This window comes from Pelophylax lessonae, assembly GCF_965119305.1.
Source record: "Pelophylax lessonae genome assembly, chromosome: 7".
Lineage (NCBI taxonomy): Eukaryota > Metazoa > Chordata > Amphibia > Anura > Ranidae > Pelophylax > Pelophylax lessonae.
In genome coordinates, this window is record NC_138774.1 from 211,035,700 (window position 1) to 211,057,733 (window position 22,034).

At 45.2% G+C, this 22,034-nt stretch overlaps 2 protein-coding genes across 2 annotated transcripts in view; one reads left to right on the forward strand and one right to left on the reverse strand.

The window, feature by feature from the left end:
• Positions 1–436: 436 nt before the first annotated feature.
• Positions 437–2,089, reverse strand: LOC309560587 (E3 SUMO-protein ligase ZBED1-like; the record flags this gene model as incomplete). The annotated part of the gene is made up of 2 exons (XM_082264216.1): positions 437–838; positions 938–2,089. 2 exons carry the CDS (start codon positions 2,087–2,089, stop codon positions 437–439), a joined length of 1,554 nt encoding a protein of 517 aa, XP_082120342.1.
• A 3,603-nt stretch (positions 2,090–5,692) lies between these two features.
• Positions 5,693–22,034, forward strand: part of PNPLA7 (patatin like domain 7, lysophospholipase) — a 733,226-nt gene continuing 716,884 nt past the window's right edge. The window contains exon 1 of the mRNA XM_082263919.1: positions 5,693–5,771. Within this exon, the coding sequence (XP_082120045.1) occupies positions 5,759–5,771 (13 nt within the window). The 5' untranslated portion in view covers positions 5,693–5,758. The remainder of the gene's footprint in view (positions 5,772–22,034) is intronic.

Below are 22,034 nucleotides of genomic sequence, written 5' to 3' on the forward strand. Positions count from 1 at the left end.
TATTGCGATATTGTGGAAAAGCTCATGGTATTGTTAAATAGCTCACGATAGTGTTTGTGATGATAATAACGAAAAAATACCAACATTTATTCTGCTTTTGCCAGTCAACAGGCAATTTATTGTTGTATTTATGGATCCATGACAACATAAAACACTGATCACATAGTGCTTAAAGTGCAAGTTGTAGTCAGGAACATCAATATTCTGTATAGTAATATTTGGTTGCATAACTGATCTGTGCAATGTTCAAGTTAAGAAGCAGCTAGAACAATTGTAAACTAAACAATAGGCAATTCCCATTAAGTGCAAACAAAGATCAAGTTAAGTCAGGTTTAAATGTGCAAGGCAAATAAAGGCAGCCTTTAGAAAAAAGAACAGTAAAAAAAATCCTTAAACTGTCTGGCAAAAAGCCTTCTGAAAAACACTGAACTATCCTTTAGCTAATGTTCAAGTTTTTCTTTAGAAAAATCAAAAGATCTACATTGCAAGGTAGAAGAAGAGACCTCTGGGCATTTACAATATCCCCTGCTGTTGAAAATACCCTTTCACTGGGCACTGAGGTATACACAGGTAGACCTTTGCTAATGAAGACAGAATAGGATACCGCCCTGCATTGTCTCTCCACCACTGGGCAAGCAGACAGAGAAACTAATGCTTCTTTGCAGTAAGAGTCAACTTCTGCCTGAATTCCACCTGTGACTTGATTACTGCTAAAAGAAGAGCCAAGGAGGTCCTCAAGGGCATGCTTCTTAAGAGGAGGCACAAAGCTTGCGCTGCTGTCGTCCAGATCTGCTGTTGCTGGATGTGGGCTTCTGGGCAGCACATCTTCATCTTGGTCCTGGTTCATAAATGATAAAAAGACATTATATCAGCATTTTGTTACATTTAATTGTATTTCGCTCAATTTTCTCTATGGCACAGCGTTAACATTTTTTACCTGTTGCATCTGTGATGCTTTGAACTTTATTCTTTCAAAGACGTCCTCTCTCTCTCCACTGCCTAGATGTTGCAAGGTCCGAAAGCGTGGATCCAAAGCACTGCTCTCCTGCATGAACTTTTCATCCTCTCCTTGGTATCTGTCAGTAAGATCCTTCAGAATGGCTACCTTCATCTGAGCAATGATATTTGAGTCATGATTATCTGTGGCCATGCTGTCTTGAATCATTTGTTTTAGTGGTGAAATGAGAGATATTGTTGGTTGCAACTCATCACAGAGAACAGTTGTGGCCTTTTTTATTGGTAATAGAATCTTCACAAGATCCTCTGCATTTGCAATGTCAGATGTGTCCAAAGTGTCAATTTCACGTGACTTGTGTGTCAGTTCATCACTCAGTAGGGCTGCAGCAACAGCTTGTTGCTGTTCAAGGTAGCGCTCCACCATGTCCAGAGAGCTATTCCATCTTGTCACTACATCAATAATGAGTTTATGTACAGGGAGATTGAGTAGTTTTTGTATGGTGGTCAGCACGGCTGTAGAACTGCGGTGAAAAAAACTTGCTACACGTCTGACTCTACCGAGGAGGCGGCTCACTGCGTTGACCTTTAAACCTGCTTGGGAGGCCAGGTTTAGTGTGTGCACAAAGCACCGTATGTGAGGGGACAGTTCGGCTTCCTTTACTGCTACTCGCATGTTGCTTGCGTTGTCAGTAACAACAGGGATCCTTGTTCCAATCTTGTCGAGCCCCCACTCTTTGACTGCAGATTTAAGGACTTCGGCTATGTTTACGCCAGTGTGTGATTCGCTAAGCTGTCTAGTTTGTAAAACGTAACTCTGCATTTCCCATTCACTCGTCAAAACATGTGCCGTAATAGTGATGTAACTGTGAGTCGCTCTGGAAGTCCACCCATCAGTGGTAATAGCAATGCACTCAGACTGTTTAAGGTTCAACATGACACGTTCTTTTGTTTCACGGTAAAGTGCAGGTTGACTAAAATGAGCCCGCGACGGCATTTGATACTTCGGCTCAAGCTTGGCCACTAACCTTTTAAATCCTTTGCCATCTACTGCACTAAAGGGACATAAATCACACGCTATGTATTCCGCGATGTACCTCGTGATTTCTTGAGCCCTTGCGCTGTTGTGTGGCATAGTTGTTGAAAATGCCTCCTTCAGGGTTTTTTGACCGGACAGGACTTTTTTGTGAGAGAAGAATCTGCAAACTTTTCGGGATGATGGGTCGTCAGATGACTTCGCATGTTGCTTGTGTTTCCTGTGTTGTATCGCAGTTTACTGTGGCAGTGCTTGCACATAGTCCATTGTCTGTCCACCACCTTCTCTCCTTTTGCGTTTTTTGACACGGCGAAACCAAAATGTTTCCAGACATCTGATTTAAAAGCTGCAGGGGCTGGCACAATCTCAAATTCGGGGTTGTTGTTTTCATCCTTACAAGTATCGCTGTCGGCCATGCTGGCTTGCTGTGAGCTTGTGTGGACAGCGTGCAATCCTTAAATAAATAAATAACACAGAATAAAACCTCTCAGTAGGTAAATGTGATCCTCTGCGCTGGCAGGATGCAAATACAATAAAATACAAAAAATCAAGATATGCTGCTACTTCCAAATTCCAATTTAAAAATATATAAATAGATAAAATTCAACACAGAAATAATGTCCAAAGGTATTTCTATAGAACTTTAGTAGAGCAATAGAAGGATATAAACCTCCTAAAGGAGAGTGCAAACAAAGTGCTTCCAGTGTCTAATCAATGTCATGATATGTAAACATATCAAAAAGTCTCTATTAAACCAAACTCTGTAGAGGATCCTTAGACTGTGCTGATAAGGACCACCATATGATATAACACCACCACCAGTGCTGGGGTATGGCCAAAAAGCTCACCAGATCACCATGCCTGACCACACTCTCATGGACTAGGCAGAAACAGCATGGGTTAAATAATATGGATAAACCACCTTCCTCCTGGCAATCTCGGATCCTGCAAGGACTCCTCCTCTCATGGGCAATGTTTGGATGACAAAATAGAAAGCACTCCCATAGCGTAATAACGTTTAGGCAATGTTTATTCACAATAATAATCTATTGCACTCACTTAAGTAGATCATAAAGAGCACAAAAAGAGCTGGTGGGTTCAGAGTCTCAGTCTGGTGCACTGTAATCGCGGTCCGCGGTCCCGCTATGATCACTGAACGCCCGGAAGCTCCTTCCCCATCAACGTAGTTACGTTAGTGGACGCCGTATAGCCAGTTAGCCACGCCCCAAGCGTGCAATCCTATTGGCTTAACAATGGTTGAGGATCATGGTCTATGTAGTTATAGTTAACAATGATTTGTTCCACGAAACACTGTTTATTCCTCTTGCTTTTTGACGGACATAATATTGTAACCCAACCACGACGATATCGAGACACGTTTACCACCGCGATAGCGCAATAGCGTCAATATCGTTACATCCCTACCTTGCACTACATAGTTGAAGGTATAGGCCCGTACACACGTAGCAATTGTCGGCCGTAAATATTCGGCCGCCGAACGATCGGCCGATTGTCGGCTTGTTAGTATGATGCTTCCGACAACCGACAGCGAATTTTCGGCCGAACAGAATCTGGCGTGCAGACTTTAAAATTTTTGTTGGCCGTCACCAGAACGGCCAATTGTTCGCCAGTCAGTACAGAATTCGGCCGTCAAACAGCAGATTAGCAAGACTGGGCATGCTCAGAAAAGAAAAAACACACGGAAAGTTAACCATCACATGACATCACTTCTGCAGTTGGTTGTTGTTGGCCGACAAAATTCGTGTGCAGTCTTTAGCACTTTTCAGCCGACAGGACAGCACCGGACAAAAGACGGCCGATCGTTCGGCCGACATTCGGTACGTGTTTACGGGGCTTTAATCTAAAGGAAATCAAACAACAAAAGTTGTACAGTGTGTATCCAGCTTTGGAGGCTGATTGGCTACAATACACAGCTGTACCAGATTTTGCACTCTCTGGTTCTAGTAAATCAACCCCACTTTGACAAGCCAGATACCATACAGCTCCTTTCTATCTGACCAGGTTTGCTGAAATGTCTCCAGCCCAAGTTCACACTGGGCCGATTTGGAGGCAATTGCACCGTCTGAATCAGTGCGACGCGACTTTGTTGCACCACACCAATTCCCAAAAGTAGTTTCTGTACTACTTTGGGGGGCGATTTTAATAGACATCTTGCAAGAACCCGCACAGATGTCTGTGAAATCGCTCCTGAAGTCGCACTGAAATGCCAGCTTGAAATCTCGCAAGCTTTTCAAAACAGCCTCAGTGTGAACCTGGGCTCAATGAACAGACACATTGGGGGGAGATTTACTAACGCTGGACCACAGAGCATTTGGTGCAGTTGTGCATAGTAACCAATCAGCTTCCAGGTTTTATTGTCAAAGCTTAACTACTTGACCGCAGTTTTACTGTGGCAGGCAGCCCGTCCTGCGCGAACCAACGTAACTGTACATCGGTTGCACGCCTGCAGCTAACTGTACGTCGGTTGCGCGCCTGCAGCTAGGGGGCAAACGGGTGCCGCTGGCGGCGTGCTGCCGCCCCCACTCGGCAGCAAAAACTCCGATGCACGGGGCAGGCAGCTCCGATTGCCGCCTGACACCTGCAATCGTTCCCCACTGAGAGAGGACAGTCAGCTATTGTAAACACAGCTGATCGTTCTTCTCTCTGGAATGATCAGAGTGCCTGTGATCCTTTTATATAGGAACACAGGTCTCTATGGTCATTCCATAAGTCCCGCCCCCATACAGTTAGAAACACGCCCCTAGGTACACATTTAACCATTTGATCACCCCTAGGTTAACCTCTTCCCTGCCAGTGTCATTATTACAGTAACACTGCATATTTTTAGCACTGATTACTGTAGCAATGTCATTGGTACCCCCAAAAGTGTCAAAAATGTCAGTTAAGGGTCCGATCTGTCTGCCGCAATGTCGCAGTCCCACTAACATTTGCAGATCGCCACCATTACTGGTAGAAAAAAACAAAAACAATAAAAATGACATAAATCTTTCCCGTAGTTTGTAGACGCGATAACTTTTTGCACAAAATATGTAGCAGACAACAAATTGGCCTAAAATGTTACAAAATTTTGATTTTTTTTACTTTTTTGGGGGGGGAGGGGGGGGATGTTATATAGAATGTGAAAAATATTGTTTTTTTTTTTTCAGAATTGCCGCTCTATTTTTTTTTTTTTTATAGAGCAACAAGTAAAAATTGCACAGGTGATGAAATGCCACCAAAAGAAAGCTCTATTTGTAAAAAAAAAAAAAAAGACACCAATTTTATTTAGATACAGCGTCGCATTACCGCGCAATTGCCTGTTAAAGTAACGCAGCGCAAATCGCAAAAAATAGCCTGGTCATTAAGGGGTAAAATCTTCTGGTCCAGAAGTGGTTAATTGCACAAGCTGAAGTTAGAAACTGACTGGTTACTCTGCACAGCTGCAGCAGACTCTGTGTGCTCTAGTTTTAGTAAATCTTCCCCTGTTGCCTGGACGTCTTAGTAGATAATATGCCATTAAACAAGTCTTGTGTGGCCTCCTCTCCCCCCTGTGTGACACAGCCCGTGTGTAACTGTACATATCATAAACCCCTCTGCGCTATATGATCCCGCTGTGCTGTGCGTGTCACGTGATGGCCGAGGAACAGGAAGTGCTCTCCTCTAGGTGCTGCGCTCTGATTGGGTAGAGCTGCTGTCCCATTAGATGATGCAGAGCCGAGAGTCACGTGACGGTCTGTCAGGTGTGTGGATATACACAAGGCCGGGGATATGGTGACAGCAGGTAAGTGACCTCTCTGTGTACTCACCGGGCCGGTATCGTGGCTGAGTGCTGTACTCTGATACTGTACACAGTGCCATGTCAGTGTATTGTGCTCAGCTCTATGGTATATTGCTCCAGGGATAAGTGTGTGCTGTACATTGTGTAGTATTGTTACCTCACACAGCTCTGTGTGTCCCCAGCACAGTAATAGACCTTTGTTGTAGTATTAGCTGCTCTGCAGACTCTGTAATACACAGAGCCCATTGGTGGAGCTGTATACAGAGGGAATGGCTGAGCCGGCTCACTCCTACAATTCTTCTTAGAGTGATGAGATTTTCCATATGTCTGGCCTGAGGGGATGGGAATAGTGAAGGGTGACAACCTTAACCACTTGCTTCCCAGGCCTATTCCGACACTTTGCTCCTACATGTAAAAAATCTACTTCTTTTTTTTTGGTAGAAAATTACTTTGAACCCCCCCCCCCCTAAATTTTATATATATATATATATATATATATATATATATATATATAACTTTTATTTTATATATATATATATATATATATATATATATATATATATTATTAATAATTTTATATATATATATATATAATCTTTTTTTTTTTTTTTTTTTTAGCAGAGACCCTATAGAACAAAATGGTGGGTGTTGCAATTTTTAATGTCACGCAGTATTTGCCCTGCTGTTTTTCAAATGCAATTTTTTTGGGAAAAAAAAAAAAAACACTTTCACGAATTAAACAAAACCGTAAAGTTCACCCAATTTATTTTTATTTTTTGTATAATTGAAAGATGATGTTATGCCGAGTAAATAGATACCTAACATGTCACGCTTTAAAATTGCCTCTGCCCGTGGAATGGCGGCAAGCTATGGTGCTTAAAATTCTCCATAGGCGACGCTTTAAACGCCTTTTACAGGTTACCAGTTTAGGCTCCATTCACACTACCGCGACTTGTCAGGCGACTTGTCAGCTTGTCAAGTCGCAGTCCATGCAGTGCTACAGGACGCGTTCCAATAGGAGCGACACAAGTCGCTCCGACTTAGAAAAAGGTTCCTGTACTACTTTGGGGCGACCTCGGAGCGACTTGCATAGACATTCATTATATGAAGTCCGTGCAAGTCGTGCCAAAGTCGCAGTGCACGGGACTTCACAGGTCGCCCCGAAGTCGAGCCGCTGCAGTGTGAATGCGGTCTTAGAGTTGCACAGGAGGTCTGGTGCTAGAATTGTTGCTCTCACTCTGATGTTCGCGACAATACCTCACGTGTGGTACAATCACTGTTTACATATGCGTGCGGGAGTAACATATGCGTTTACATTGTGGGACGGGGCGCTTTTATTTTTTTTTTATTATTTATTTTATACAAAATTTGTGTGGTGTGTTTTTTTTTTTTTTTTTTTATTTTGTAGTAACTTTATTGCTATCACAAGGGATGAACAACAACCTCACCAATGACTCTCCCTGTGCGCCATACGTTTCCCCCTGCTCTCCAGACCCCTCTTCCCTCCTCCGCTGGCCGCTGCAAGCACACAATAGGATCCTTCAGGATGGAGAGTGGGAGAAGGGTCCGGTTTATATGTCATATTTATCAGCCCCTTCCTTTCCTAAATGAACCCAATGAGTGATCAGCACCAATCACTCACTGTGTTCATTCATAACTGAAGCATAATAAATTGTGTTTATTTGGGGGGGCCCTATCATGTTGGCTGTATGGGGGCCCATAGTTTCTAACAGCAGAGATGCACAAAACCCCTGTGCTTGCCCGTGCAGATAAACGTGGCCCTGCTTGGGGCACAGATGTAATTACCCGGTCTGAACAGGGGATTAGCGCACTTGCAACAAAAACAACCATGTACTTTTTGTTTGCATTAATAATTACATTTGCAGGACAAGCTTTTTGAGGGTGTTCTTTCTTCTCCGTTCAAGCTCGGTCCTGATCCTGATTTTTTTATTTATTTTTTCCCCAGTAATTGTCCTATTTAAAGTGTAACTTAAAGCGGAGTTCCAGCCATTTACTCACCTGTCCAACGGTCCAGCGATGCGGCCGCCGGAAGCCTCGATCCTCTCCCTCGGCGCCGGCATCACTGCTGTGGGCACCCGGCTGTTACAGTTTGCGGCTTCACAGCCGGGTACCCACTGCGCATGCGCGAGTCGCGCTGCGCGCTGTGATTGGCCGGCAATCTTCTGGGACCTCTGACGTGTCCCAGAAGATTGCAGGGAGGGAGGGGGAGAGGAGAACTTCCGCTCAGGGCGCCGCGGCGCTCCGAGCGGAAGTGGGAGCGGGTACCTGTCAAAACTAGGTACCCGCTCCCCCCCCCCCCCCAAAAATGACATGCCAAATGTGGCATGTCGGGGGGTCAGGACTCCCTAAAGCGGAAGTTCCACTTTTGGGTGGAACTCCGCTTTAAGTCACCATTATGACGTGTGCACAGATGCGTCTGTGGGCTCTGTCCAACCTTCAGGTCCTGGCCGAGCCTATTAGCACATCTGTGCTCATTATATGGAAATGCCATGCATGACAGGAAAGGTTTCCAGCTTCCCTATTGGTGGTCTTTGCACTTGCACAGCAAAATGTGTGTGTGTGTGTGTGCAAATTCCAGGTACCCAGATGCATGTGCAGACATGGGCATGCACGCCAGGGTGCTGAAAAGGTCTCAGCTAAGCAAGAAGTACTTAGTGCACAAATAAAGTGCTTTAAAAAAAAAATACTTGCTTACAAGATCCCTGCTCCTCCTGTCCCCACTGTACTTATCTGCATCTGCTTAGAATCCTCTGCCTTCCATATCTGCCAGTGTACTGTACGTAGCCCTGGAAGCTGTGTAGCAGCATAATGTGTGCAATGGCTCGTGTCATTGGTCAGTGTAGTCATGTGATAGAGCTGCCAATGAGGGTCTTTTCTGTTTTCCTGGATGTAAGCAGAGACCCTAGTTTCCACTGAGTGGTACGGTTCAGAACGGTACACCTTGCGTTTCCACTGCCAATAGTACCCTTTCATGATAGGCGTGGTGTAGCCGGAAAGCTGTGATAGACGATTCTCTGTCAACCAATCAAAGTTCTGCAGAGTGTAGCTCCACCCTGTTGGTACGGTACTAATGTGCTTGGTACCCCAACGAAAGGGTCCCAAAAAAGTGGTACGGTTCGGAATTAGGGTACCATTCACAATGGAAACGGCAAAAATTGCATACTGAACCGAACCGTACCGTACCGCTCAGTGGAAACGAGCCATAATTTGTACAAATCTGTACACCGACAGACAAAACTTAAGGCAAAACCTTTTATTTTTTATTTTGAATAAGGGAAGGTTATAACCCCTGTCAAGTTTTTTTTTTTTTTGCAATCTATGTCCCATTGGGGGGGGGGGGGGATTTCACTTCGTCTTTATAGCCAGAATGGGAAATGAGAGGAAATCTCCCCAAAGTAAGAGAATACTTGGATGTTGCCAGAACTAGTGTCCCCACTGGAAGATTTTCCTTATATTTCTGTTCTGGTGACAACCAAAATTGGGATTTTCTTTCACTCTCCAGGATAATGGTAAACAGGAAAAAAGAGGGTGGATCTCCCTAATGGGGACACAGACAGCAATAAAAACCTGACAGGTGTTCCAGTCCCTCACCACTCTATTCTATACTAAAAATAAAGTTTTCCTGCTGCCTCCATGGCAGCTTACATGTGATGTCAATATGCTGCCATGGATAGGCACCAGGAAAAGAAAATTACAGTATTGGGTATGATACAATTTTTATTTATTTTTTTACCTTTAGGGCTCTTTCACACTGTGTGTCCGTCGGACGGACTCCGTTTATCTCAGTGGGGAATCGATCCGCCGATCCCCCGCGGAGCAGGAGAATGATAGCTGTTCTCCGCACTGTCAGAGCCCCATACATCTCTATGGGGGAATCGGATGGGAACGGACCGTCGGTCCATTCTCATCCAATCCCATCCGCTGGACGGATAGAAAATAGGGTTTCCATCCGTCCAGATTTGACGGATCGGATGTCAGCGGACATGTCTCCGCTGACATCCGATGCCCCATAGGGATGCATGGGGGGACCGTTCAGATCCGCCAAAAAAACTGATAGGCGGATCTGAACGGACCGCCTGAGTGAAAGGGGCCTTACAGTAAACCCCCGCTCCATCGCGGTTCAGTTTTTGCGGTCCCGGTATATTGCGTTATTTTCTGTAATGTTTTACTATATAAATCATTGAAAATTAAATATTTTTGTGTTTTCCATAGCTCTTGCTCTGTCTCTCAGTATCTTTTATGTGTTTAAATGAGTTTCTATTGTTTTAAAAGTGTGTTTAAAGACCTTAAAATGCTTTTAAATGTACAGTGACAGTAAACAAATAACATGCCTGCAGTGTATTTTAATAGGGTTTTTCTATTTCGCGGATTTTCACTTTTCGCGGGTTGGGTCCGGAACATAATCCCCGCGATGGAGGGGGGTTACATTTTTCTTAAACTTTGTATATCAGCACTGCTTGGACTGAGAAAAAGGGAACACCCTAAAATCTTGCCTTGAAAAATCTAAATGTTCGTACAAATCAGCATCAATGGACTGAACTTTGTTCATATGTTAGGAAATATTTTTTTGGCTCGTAATTGTTGCAATTAAGCAATAATTAGGCAAACAGATGGTTGGGGTGTGTGTCATTAAGGTGTAGCTCTGAAGTTCTGTTTAGGTGTTGCATCTTTCCAAATAAGGGTACTTTTACACTGCTCTGTAGCAAAATGGCAGTGTTTCAGATGCGATTCTGGTGCGTTTTTGGGTTGCCTGCACCTTTGTAAAATGGACATGTGACTCAAAAATGCATTTTTTGTGCAGGTTTCAAAACCGCACCAAAGATTCAGCACGCAGGACTTTTCAAAACAGACTGCATCGGTAACGCAGGGATGTGAAAAGTCCGTTAGTATTAAAGGGGGAAACTTTTTTTTCTTGAGCTTTTTTTGCAAGAAAAAATGTATCCGTGTAAAAGGGCCCTTATACATCAGCCGTGGACCGTACCTCTGCCTAGATCAAGGGTCTGTGGTTGTTGTTGTATAAACCTACTTTGAGACAAGGTAAGCAACTGGTTAATTACAGTTATGTGACTAGAAAATTGCGACCCCCCCCCCCCCCCATTATGTCGCCAGCTCCTGACCTAAGCCATTCAGCAATCCAAAATCTGATTGCTCAGCCCACTGGATACCTTTCCTAACCACATGACTCCAGGTAACCCTAGCCTTGCATTTTCCTGTCCCGTTGTCACGTCTCCTTGGCTGGTGGCTCTCCGTGACTGAAAGTGACTTGGGGGCAGGTGAGTGTTGGGGATGATGAGGGGAGTGCAGAGGCCACTGTGCTCCCAAGGGCCACACCGACAGCTCTGTGCTCAGTGTATGACAGGGAGGACATGCTGCTACCTGTAGTGCCCCATACTCACCATACTCACCCTTGCATTACACTAGGGTTTCACCAATACCTTTTTTTTATCGGTGAGTACATGCACCGATACTTGTGCTCAAGTGTCAGTACCTTTTTGAGGTGTGGTCTGAGCCCATACAAATGAATGGGCTCAAGTCGCATTGCAAAGAATCAAATGCAGTTTGACCAGGTATGTGGTGCGATTTATGTCCAAATCACATGCAGTTTTCTACTCCACTCTTATGTGAACGCAGACTGAAGACACTATGACAAGCCTGGGTTAACACAGGAGCGAGGGGGGACCGCATGTGATTCGAACAGGAATCACACTTCATTCCTGTTCAAATCACGTGCGATTCTTTGCAGTGCGATTTGAGCAAATCAAATCAGACTGCAAAGGTATCGGTTTTTAGGTATCAAAGCAATAATATGAGTGCAAATTAGAGCTGCACGATTCTGGATAAAATGAGAATCACAATTTTTTTTTTTTGCTTAGAATAAAGGTCACGATTCTCTCACGGTTCTCGGTGTAACATCATCTTTTACATTATACAAAAAAATTGCTCACTTATACAAAAGTGTATTTTTCCCATAAAACTGCATTTGAAAGACTTCTGCGCAAATTACAGTGTGACTTAAAAGATTGCAACTATCGCCATTTTATTCTTTAGGGTCTCTGCTTAAAAAAAATATATATATATAATATATATATATATATATATATAATGTTTGGGGGGGTCTAATTAATTTTCTAGCAAAAAATATTGATTTTAAGCTTGTAAGCAGCAAGTGTCAGAAATAGGCTTAGTCTTTCTTTATGAGGTTAAACTGCTCTCACTTAGTGCCAGTTCACACTCTTGCGGCTGCGGCGATCGCATGTAATATCGAAGCGCACTGCTCCTTCATTACATGCGATCGGCTGTGCGGTGCGAATTCAGCCATACACTTTGTATGGCTAAATTCGCACTGCACCCACACCAAAGTCGCACAGGACCCTTTTTTTCAGCCGCATCAGGATCGGATCGCACAGTGGTTCACACTTGTGCGATCCGATCCTGTGCGAACTGTAAAGATCGCACTGCGATATGCGATCAAACTGGGGGTGTCGTTAACATTTCATTGACACCCCCAGCGTATCGCATATGGCAGTGTGAACTGCCAAGGGTGCGTTTGCGATGCGGGAACAGGCTGCGAATCCGCAGCCTTCCCGCATCGCATAAGTGTGACCCGACACTTAGGCTACATTCACACCTGAGCGTAGCGTTTTTCGCGCGTTTTTTACCGCGATTTTACCGCGATTTTTGCGGCGTTTTTTACCGCGATTTTACCGCGATTTTTACCGCGATTTTTGTGCAGGCGTTTTTAGATTGAATAGAGATCAATGGAAAACGCCTGTAATCTGCCCAAAAAGAAGCTCATGTACTTTTTTGAGCGTTGGGCGTTTTGTATACAGCGTCAAAACGCTCAGATGTGAACAGGGGCCATTGAAATGAATAGGATTTGTCTTGTTGGGCGTTTTGAGAGCTGATCCTAGAGCAGAAAAACGCCCCAAAAACGCCCCAAAACGCCTAGATGTGAACGGAGCCTTACAGACGGAAGTTAATTCCTTTGATCTAATGAAATGATACATTGTAAAGCATTGTGTTTATAGTTATCTAGCAGCAGAGTTCCGGCCAAATTTATTTATTTTTTAACAAAAAATACCCCTAGAATAGTCAGGGCTAGTGCATTTACATTAGGATATCCTCGAAACCAGTCATGTCCAAAGTCCGGCCCGCGGGCCAGTTGCGGCCCGTCCTTTAGTTTTATACGGCCCCCCTGAGACACTGCTGACTTTTGTCAATGAATTTCTCACTGAGACTCCTCACATCCCCGCCCAGATGCTGATGTGATGGCTCGGGGGCGGGGCCTCTGGCCTCCCTCGGCAGCTCGGCTGCTCCCGAGTCCCGCTCCGCCCCCCCCACTCGTCTCCATCTGCCCAGTGCCGCCCACGACTGCACAGGAGTGCAGAATGAACTTGAAAATTGCATGCCTTCTTGCCTTCACCGCACACAGCCACCTGTAGGAGCCGACCGAGGATCGTGTGCAGCTGACCGAGGAGATGTCACTTCTACAATCCTACTGCCTGTTTCTGTAAGTGTGATATATGTGTGTGTGTATGTGTATGTATGTAGGCGTGTGTGTGTGTGTGTGTGTATGTATGTATGTATGGAGCTGACCAAGGAGGTGTCACTACAATCCTACTGCCTGTTTCAGTAAATGTGATTTTATTCATAAAGTACTGATGTGTATTATTTCATATATATTATATATAGGGCTGTGCATCTTCACTTACCTCACGATTCGATGCGATTACAATTATTAGGGTCGCGATTCGATTCCGCGATGCATCACGATGCATCACGATTACTATGGGGACCCTTTTCTAAAGGGGGATCTATGGGGACCCTTCTCTAAAGGGGGATCTATGGGGACCCTGCTCTAAAGGAGATCTATGAGGAGCCTGGGCCTGCCCTAAAGGGGATCCAGGGGAACTGAGCTCTAAAGGGGGATCTATGGGGACCCTGCTCTAAAAGGGGATCTATGGGGACCCTGCTCTAAAGGAGATCTATGAGGAGCCTGGGCCTGCCCTAAAGGGGATCCAGGGGAACTGAGCTCTAAAGGGGGATCTATGGGGACCCTGCTCTAAAGGGGATCTATGGAATAGATCCCCTTTAGTGCAGGGTTGCCATAGATCCCCCTTTAGAGCAGGCAAGCATCCCCAGAGATCCCCCTTTAGTAGAGCAGGTCCCCACATAGATCCCCCTTTAGTAGAGCAGGTCCCCTCATAGATCCCCCTTTAGAGCAGGCCACATCAGGTTAGAAGAGTTACCTGATGCTAGTTGTAGTACCGTAGGCACTGGTAAGGAGGAATACTGGACTCTGTAGTCCCCCTAGTTGTAGTATAGCAGGCTCTGGTAAGGAGGAATGCTGGGCTCTGTAGTCCCCCTAGTTGTAGTATAACAGGCTCTGGTAAGGAGGAATGCTGGGCTCTGTACAGAGCCCAGCATTCCTCCTTACCAGGGCCTACTGTACTACAACTAGGGGGACTACAGAGCCCAGCATTCCTCCTTACCAGGGTCTACTGTACCACAACTAGGGGCACTACAGAGCCCAGCATTCCTCCTTACCAGGGCCTGTTATACTACAACTAGGGGGACTACAGAGTCTGTAGTAGTCCCCCTAGTTGTATTATAGCAGGCCCTGGTAAGGAGTAATGCTGGGCTCTGTAGTGCCACGACTTACCAGGAAGCAGAGCTGCAGCCAGTTGTGGGTGAAGTAGCTGTAGCCGGTAGGTGTATGGAGTAGGGCTCGGACACGGACAGGTCCCGGGTGATGAGCCTCATGTCGGGGAAAGCAGGGCCTCCTCAGCCAGTCCATTGGGGGGGACAGCAGTCCGTGGGTCGGGTTGCTCTGCAGGCTCCGCTCTCTCCCTCTCCTCTCCCACGAGGAGCTCTGTGTTCGCAAGCCCGGCCGCCGCCCCCAGCCCGCCACTCTCATCAAGCGCCAGCGCCGCCCACTCCGGAAGTGACGTCAAGCTAATTGATTTTGCAGGCACCCCGAATCGATGCAGAATCGCGAAGGGTCGCATCGCGATGCATCGATTCGGTGATTAAATTCCGCAGGCCTAATAAATATATATACACAGTGGGTACGGAAAGTATTCAGACCCCCTTAAATTTTTCACTCTTTGTTATATTGATGGAAAGGGTAAACTGGGACCAAACCCTGGGATCACTGACCACAGAGGAAAAATGGGAATGCTTTAGAACAATATTAAGCAAAGGCATCTTGCAGTGCATTCCTATGGGGAATAAATTTAGAAGAGACAAAGCCAAACCTGGCTGGCTAAACCGTAGCGTTAAAAAACTTATTAGGGGAAAAAAATTGGCCTTCAAGAAATATAAATCAGAGGGCACCGTATCGGCCTTCCAGCAATACAAGGAGGAAAATAAGAAGTGTAAACACGAAATCAAGATGGCTAAAATCAACTTTGAGAGACAAATAGCGGAGGATAGTAAAAAAAACCCAAAGAAATTCTTTAAATATATCAACAGCAAAAAAACTAGGGCAGAGCATATTGCACACATAATTAGCGATGATGGGAGGATGGTTACAGAGGACACTGAAAAAGCAACCGTGCTGAATTCTTTTTTCTCGTCAGTCTTTACGCAGGAAAAGGAAGGGTACACTGACCATGACTGTATGGTTAGTAGTAATACACAGGACTTGCCACTATGGCTAACAGAGGGGGAAATCAGGGAAAGACTGGATAAACTTAACACAAACAAATCACCAGGCCCGGATGGCGTACATCCGAGAGTGCTCAAGGAACTCAGTATGGTTATATCTAGACCACTGTTCCTGATCTTTGCTGACAGTATTAGGACAGGAGATGTACCAGGGAATTGGAGGAAGGCTAACGTGATTCCGATATTCAAAAAGGGCCAGAGACATATCCCGGGAAATTATAGGCCTGTCAGTCTGACATCAATAATATGTAAACTTTTGGAGGGGATGATAAGGGACTATATCGTAGAGTATGCTAAAGACACCAACATCATCAGTAGTAACCAGCACGGGTTTACAAATGGGCGATCTTGTCAAACCAATCTCTTAGCATTCTACGAGGAAGTGAGCTGTGAGCTAGATAGGGGGAGACCAGTGGATGTGGTGTACTTGGATTTCGCTAAGGCGTTTGATACAGTTCCCCACAAGCGCTTAATTTATAAAATAAGGTCTGCAGGTATCGACAGCAGGGTTTGCTCTTGGATACGGAATTGGCTAAAAGGCCGTGTCCAAAGGGTAGTAATAAACAGCGCATACTCAGACTGGTCTGAGGTAGTAAGCGGGGTGCCCCAGGGCTCAGTCCTGGGACCAACCTTGTTCAATTTATTCATAAACAGCATTGAGGAAGGGATCAGTAGTTCGTTATCAGTTTTTGCAGATGACACAAAATTGGCCAGGGCAATAACTGCACAGCATGAAGCAGATATCCTACAGAATGACCTGGACAAAATTACGGAGTGGGCAACGACATGGCAAATGAGGTTTAATGTGGAGAAGTGTAAGGTTTTGCACTTGGGGACCAAAAACATAAAAACACAATACACGTTAGGAGGGGAACCCTTGGGGGAATCAAAAATGGAGAAAGATCTGGGAGTCTTAGTTGATGATAGATTAGGCAACAGCATGCAATGCCAAGCGGCAGCTTCCAAAGCCAACAGAATATTAGCATGCATAAAGAAAGGGATGTATTCCAGAGATAAGACTATAATCCTTCCACTTTATAAAACTCTGGTCCGACCGCATCTGGAGTATTCTGTCCAGTTCTGGTCGCCAGTCCTCAGGAGGGATGTGTTGGAGCTGGAGAAAGTCCAGAGAAGGGCAACTAAACTGATTAGGGGGTTGGAGGACCTTACCTATGAAGAGCGGCTGCAATCGCTCGATTTATTTTCCCTGGAGAAAAGACGTCTGAGAGGGGACATGATAGCAATTTATAAATATCTAAATGGGGATCTCAGCTTAGAAGAAAAGCTGTTCATTCGAAGGAATTGCATGAGGACTCTAGGACATACAATGCGATTAGAGGAGAAGCGTTTTAACCTCAGGCAACGTGGGGGGTTCTTTACTGTTAGGGCTACAAGATTGTGGAATTGTCTACCACAAGAGGTGGTTTCTGCGGGTAGTATGGTGACTTTCAAAAGACTCTTAGACTTACATCTCAAGGATCAGGAGATTGAGGGCTATGTTAGATGATTACAGTCACACACACCTACACAGGTTGAACTGGATGGACTATTGTCTTTATTCAACCTCACCTACCTACTATGTAACCTACTATATTGCAGCCATTTGCTAAAATCATTTAAGTTCATTCTTCTTCCTCATGAATGTACACATAGCACCCCATACTGACAGAAAAACACAGAATTGTTGACATTGTTGCAGATTTATTAAAAAAGAAAAACTGAAATATCACATGGTCCTAAGTATTCAGACCCTTTGCTCAGTATTTAGTAGAAGCCCCCTTTTGATCTAATACAGCCAGGAGTCTTTTTGGGAAAGATGCAACAAGTCTTTCACACCTGGATTTGGGGATCCTCTGCCATTCCTCCTTGCAGATCCTCTCCAGTTCTGTCAGGTTGGATGGTAAACATTGGTGGACAGCCATTTTTAGGTCTCTCCAGAGATGCTCAATTGGGTTTAAGTCAGGGCTCTGGCTGGGCCATTCAAGAACAGTCACAGAGTTGTTGTGAAGCCACTCCTTCGTTATTTTAGCTGTGTGCTTAGGGTCATTGTCTTGTTGGAAGGTAAACCTTCGGCCCAGTCTGAGGTCCAGAGCACTCTGGAGAAGGTTTTTGTCCAGGATATCCCTGTACTTGGCCGCATTTATCTTTCCCTCGATTGCAACCAGTCGTCCTGTCCCTGCAGCTGAAAAACACCCCCACAGCATGATGCTGCCACCACCATGCTTCACTGTTGGGACTGTATTGGACAGGTGATGAGCAGTGCCTGGTTTTCTCCACACATACCGCTTAGAATTAAGGCCAAAAAGTTCTATTTTGGTCTCATCAGACCAGAGAATCTTATTTCTCACCATCTTGGAGTCCTTCAGGTGTTTTTTAGCAAACTCCATGCGGGCTTTCATGTGTCTTACACTGAGGAGAGGCTTCCGTCGGGCCACTCTGCCATAAAGCCCCGACTGGTGGAGGGCTGCAGTGATAGTTGACTTTCTACAACTTTCTCCCATCTCCTGACTGCATCTCTGGAGCTCAGCCACAGTGATCTTTGGGTTCTTCTTTACCTCTCTCACCAAGGCTCTTCTCCCCCGATAGCTCAGTTTGGCCGGACGGGCAGCTCTAGGAAGGGTTCTGGTCGTCTCAAACGTCTTCCATTTGAGGATTATGGAGACCACTGTGCTCTTAGGAACCTTAAGTGCAGCAGAAATCTTTTTGTAACCTTGGCCAGATCTGTGCCTTGCCACAATTCTGTCTCTGAGCTCTTCAGGCAGTTCCTTTGACCTCATGATTCTCATTTGCTCTGACATGCATTGTGATCTGGAAGGTCTTATATAGACAGGTGTGTGGCTTTCCTAATCAAGTCCAATCAAACACAGCTGGACTCAAATGAAGGTGTAGAACCATCTCAAGGATGAGAAATGGAAAGCACCTGAGTTAAATATATGAGTGTCACAGCAAAGGGTCTGAATACTTAGGACCATGTGATATTTCAGTTTTTCTTTTTTAATAAATCTGCAACAATGTCAACAATTCTGTGTTTTTCTGTCAGTATGGGCTGCTATGTGTATATTCATGAGGAAGAAGAATGAACTTAAATGATTTTAGCAAATGGCTGCAATATAACAAAGAGTGAAAAAATTTAAGGGCGTCTGAATACTTTCCGTACCCACTGTATGTGTGTGTGTGTGTGTGTATATTTAATTTTAATGATTCAAATGTCAGGCAAAATGGTCGGCCCTCACGCATGTTCACTTCATCAAATCTGGCCCTCTTTGAAAAAAGTTTGGACACCACTGCTCTAAACTGTCCCCTGTTTAGTTTAAATGCAGCATGAACTACTTACCTTGTGAAGTTCTTGTCCAGCGCTGCCATCTGTGGTGTGGGCAGCTGAAGCCGAAGTGTCCCTTTTCTTGGATTTGCGAGTCCCAGAATGCTATACCTCGTCACTTCCAGTGCAGGCGCGTCATCCCACAGCTGGTTCTGCGCATGCCCAGAAGCTGTTCTCAATCATTCGGCAGAGAATGACGCACCTGCACTGGAAGTCATGAGGGACACCGATGCAGGCGCATTGGCTCCTGGGATTGATGACGCTCATCTCCCAGGAGTCAGTGCATAGCAGGAAATGACTTCAGCTTCCACATAAGGAGGAAGTGGAAGGAAGGGAAGATATTTTTCATTAAAAATAAAGTAAGTGAACATAAAAAAAAAAAAAAAAAAAATAGCCAATTCGTTTTTAGAATGTGTGAAGTTGAAAATTATGGTGGAACTCCGATTTAAGGCCCCTTTCACACATACGGTCCGTTCAGTTCATCAGTTAAGTCATGTCAAAATGTATCAGTTTTTCATCTGTTTTTTTATACATCCGCTACCAACGCAAAAACAGATGAAAAACGGACCGTTTGTCCGTTTTACATCCGTTTTTCGTCCGATCTGTTTTTTTGACGGATGAAAAATAGGGCATTCATCCGTTCCAAAAAACGGACATTGACGGTAGCAGATGAAAACGGATGTTAACGAATGATCATCCGTTGTCATCTGTTTTTACATAGAGATGCATTGATGTCCGTTTTTCATCCGTCAACGAGAGATCGCAATTTTTTTAACAATTAATCGTGCAGCTCTAGTGCAAATGTTTCGGATCGGTACATACAGTATACCATTATCGGGATTGGTGCAACCCTACATTATACTGCCTTACTTATTACTGACCACTGAACTCTGCATTACGTACTGCTGACTTATGAACTCTGCCCTACTTACACCTGATTTGTGAAGTTTGCATTACATATTGGTGACCTGTACACTATATTATTTACTCCTGACCCCTGCAATCTGTTACTTATTCCTGACGCCTGCACTGTGCATTACATACTACTGACCTCTAAATTGCATTACTTGCAACTGACACCTGCACTCTGTGCTATGACTGACTCTCTGAACTCTATCCTGCTTACTCCTCACCCCGGCTCTCTGCGTTAGATACCCCTGCACTCAGAGTTAAATACTTCTGACCCCTACACTCTTCTTTACTTACTGCTGACCTCTGAACTCTGTATTACCACTGAAAGTTACATCAAAGTCATTTTTTTTTTTAAAAATAAGAAATATGTTCTACTTACCTGCCTTGTGCAATGTTTTTTCACAGAGCAACACGATCCTCCTCTTCTGGGGTCCCCCGCTGGCGCTCCTGCCCTCTCCCTCCTGCCAAGTGCCCCCAGAGCAAGCAGCTTGCAATGGGGCACACGAGCAAGCTCGTTCCTAGGCCACGGCTCTACATGTCCACTTACACACAGCCAATGTCTCCTACTGCTGTCTTAGTCAATGAGGAGGGAGAGTCCCCAGAGAGCCGAGGCTCTTGCCCACAAAGTTGGAAAAAGATCGGGCTTAGGTAAACATTGGGGGGCTGCGACACAAAGAAAGTGTGTCTGTTTTTTTACCTTCATGCATAGAATGCATGAAGGTAAAAAACCTTCAGCCTTTAAGCCTCGTGTACAGTGGACATTTTTGCAGCTGCTTCTAGGGGCATCAGGTTTTTATTTTTTTTCCTGCCTCTAAACTCCCCTGCATGTTAGCATATGCATACATAGGCTTTTAGCAGTGTTAAGTGGCAGGGGCTTTTAGAGGCAGGAAAAAAAACAAACTGCCAGTGCGTCCAGGAGCAGCAGAGTTTTGACAGAAAATAAAGCTTGATGCTGCTAAACGTGTCTAAATGCGCCTAAGTCTAGACTCCTTTAGCACTTAAGCATATTTTAATTTCAATAGCCAGAATAAATTATTATTCTGGCCAATGAAATGAATTATTGCCCAAGCTCTTGATTCCTCTAAATGCACATAAAAGGTTGTAAAAGCTTAAGGCCCCTTTCACACGGGCTTTCCGATCCGGTCCACCTGTCAGTTTTTCAGACTGACCTGATCAGATGCTCCATGTACCTCTATGGAGCAGCAGATGTCAGTGGAGACATGTCCGCTGACACCTGCTGCTATCTGATCTGATCCATGAAATGTGGACGGATGAAAACCCTAATACTCTATCGTCCATTGACAGACGCAGCCTCATCTTCATGAGCTGAGTGGGTTATGCTGTCACCTGCAGGAGTAGTCTAGGCAGTATGTTAGTACAAAGCTTTTAACATATACACGCCCATGGGGCTGTCCCTCCAGGCATAACCCCCACTGCCACAGCCCAGCACATCAGTTTTTTTTCTGCCTAGAGAAGGAGTAGGACCTAGGTTTCCTGCTGGGACTCCGGTCTCAGTTTTTTATTTCTTTTGAGAATATTTTCCTTTTATTTCTCTGTACAGACTTGCTAGCTAGTTTTAAGGGAAGTATTTTCCTGGTGATCTACAAGCAACGATGTCGGCTAGGGCTTCGCACTGTATAATCTATATCCTTATGGAGGGGGACGAGCTTCCGAGCGGATACCTTGCCGGGGCGCAACGACCTGGAACGCCCTGAGTCGCAGCGTACCCCTCGGCTGGCAGCAACCCCACTTCGTGTGGGAGGCAGTCTGCCCGGAGTGGAGCCCCCCCCCCCCCGGTATGGTGAGTAAATGTACCTCCCTTGCCCCTGCTGGCCTTGGTGGGATGTGGGCCCTCTCCTGGAGATAATGGGATTTGTGCCTCCCAAAAGATCCCCCTGGCCTGCCCGGTACCCGGTCTGTGTGTCCTTACCTCCCCCCTTCCCTGTCCCTGCGGTGGCTGTGTGTCTGGATTGCTCTGGGAGGTGTCACATGGTACCTTGGGCTTGCTGGTCCCTGTTGTGGTTCCTGAGGCCTTCATGTGTCGATCCCTAGCCGCATGGTTCGCCGTGGGCGCCGCCATCTTAAGTGTGGGCAATGTGATTTTTCTTTTTTTCCCCAGACTTGTATGGGCCAGCCATTTTCCCTGTAGCTTCCTATTGTTTTGTATGGGCATCCATCTTTGTGTAGCCCTGCTATGCTCACCAGTGTAACTTTATTCAGGCAACATCCCTTCCTGTGCAGTCATTTCCTGATGCTGAGGTCACTTCCTGCCTTTCTCTCCATGCTGTGGAAGATCCAGGAGGTTTGTCTGAGGTGGTACAATACTTGTGGTCCATGTGGGCATA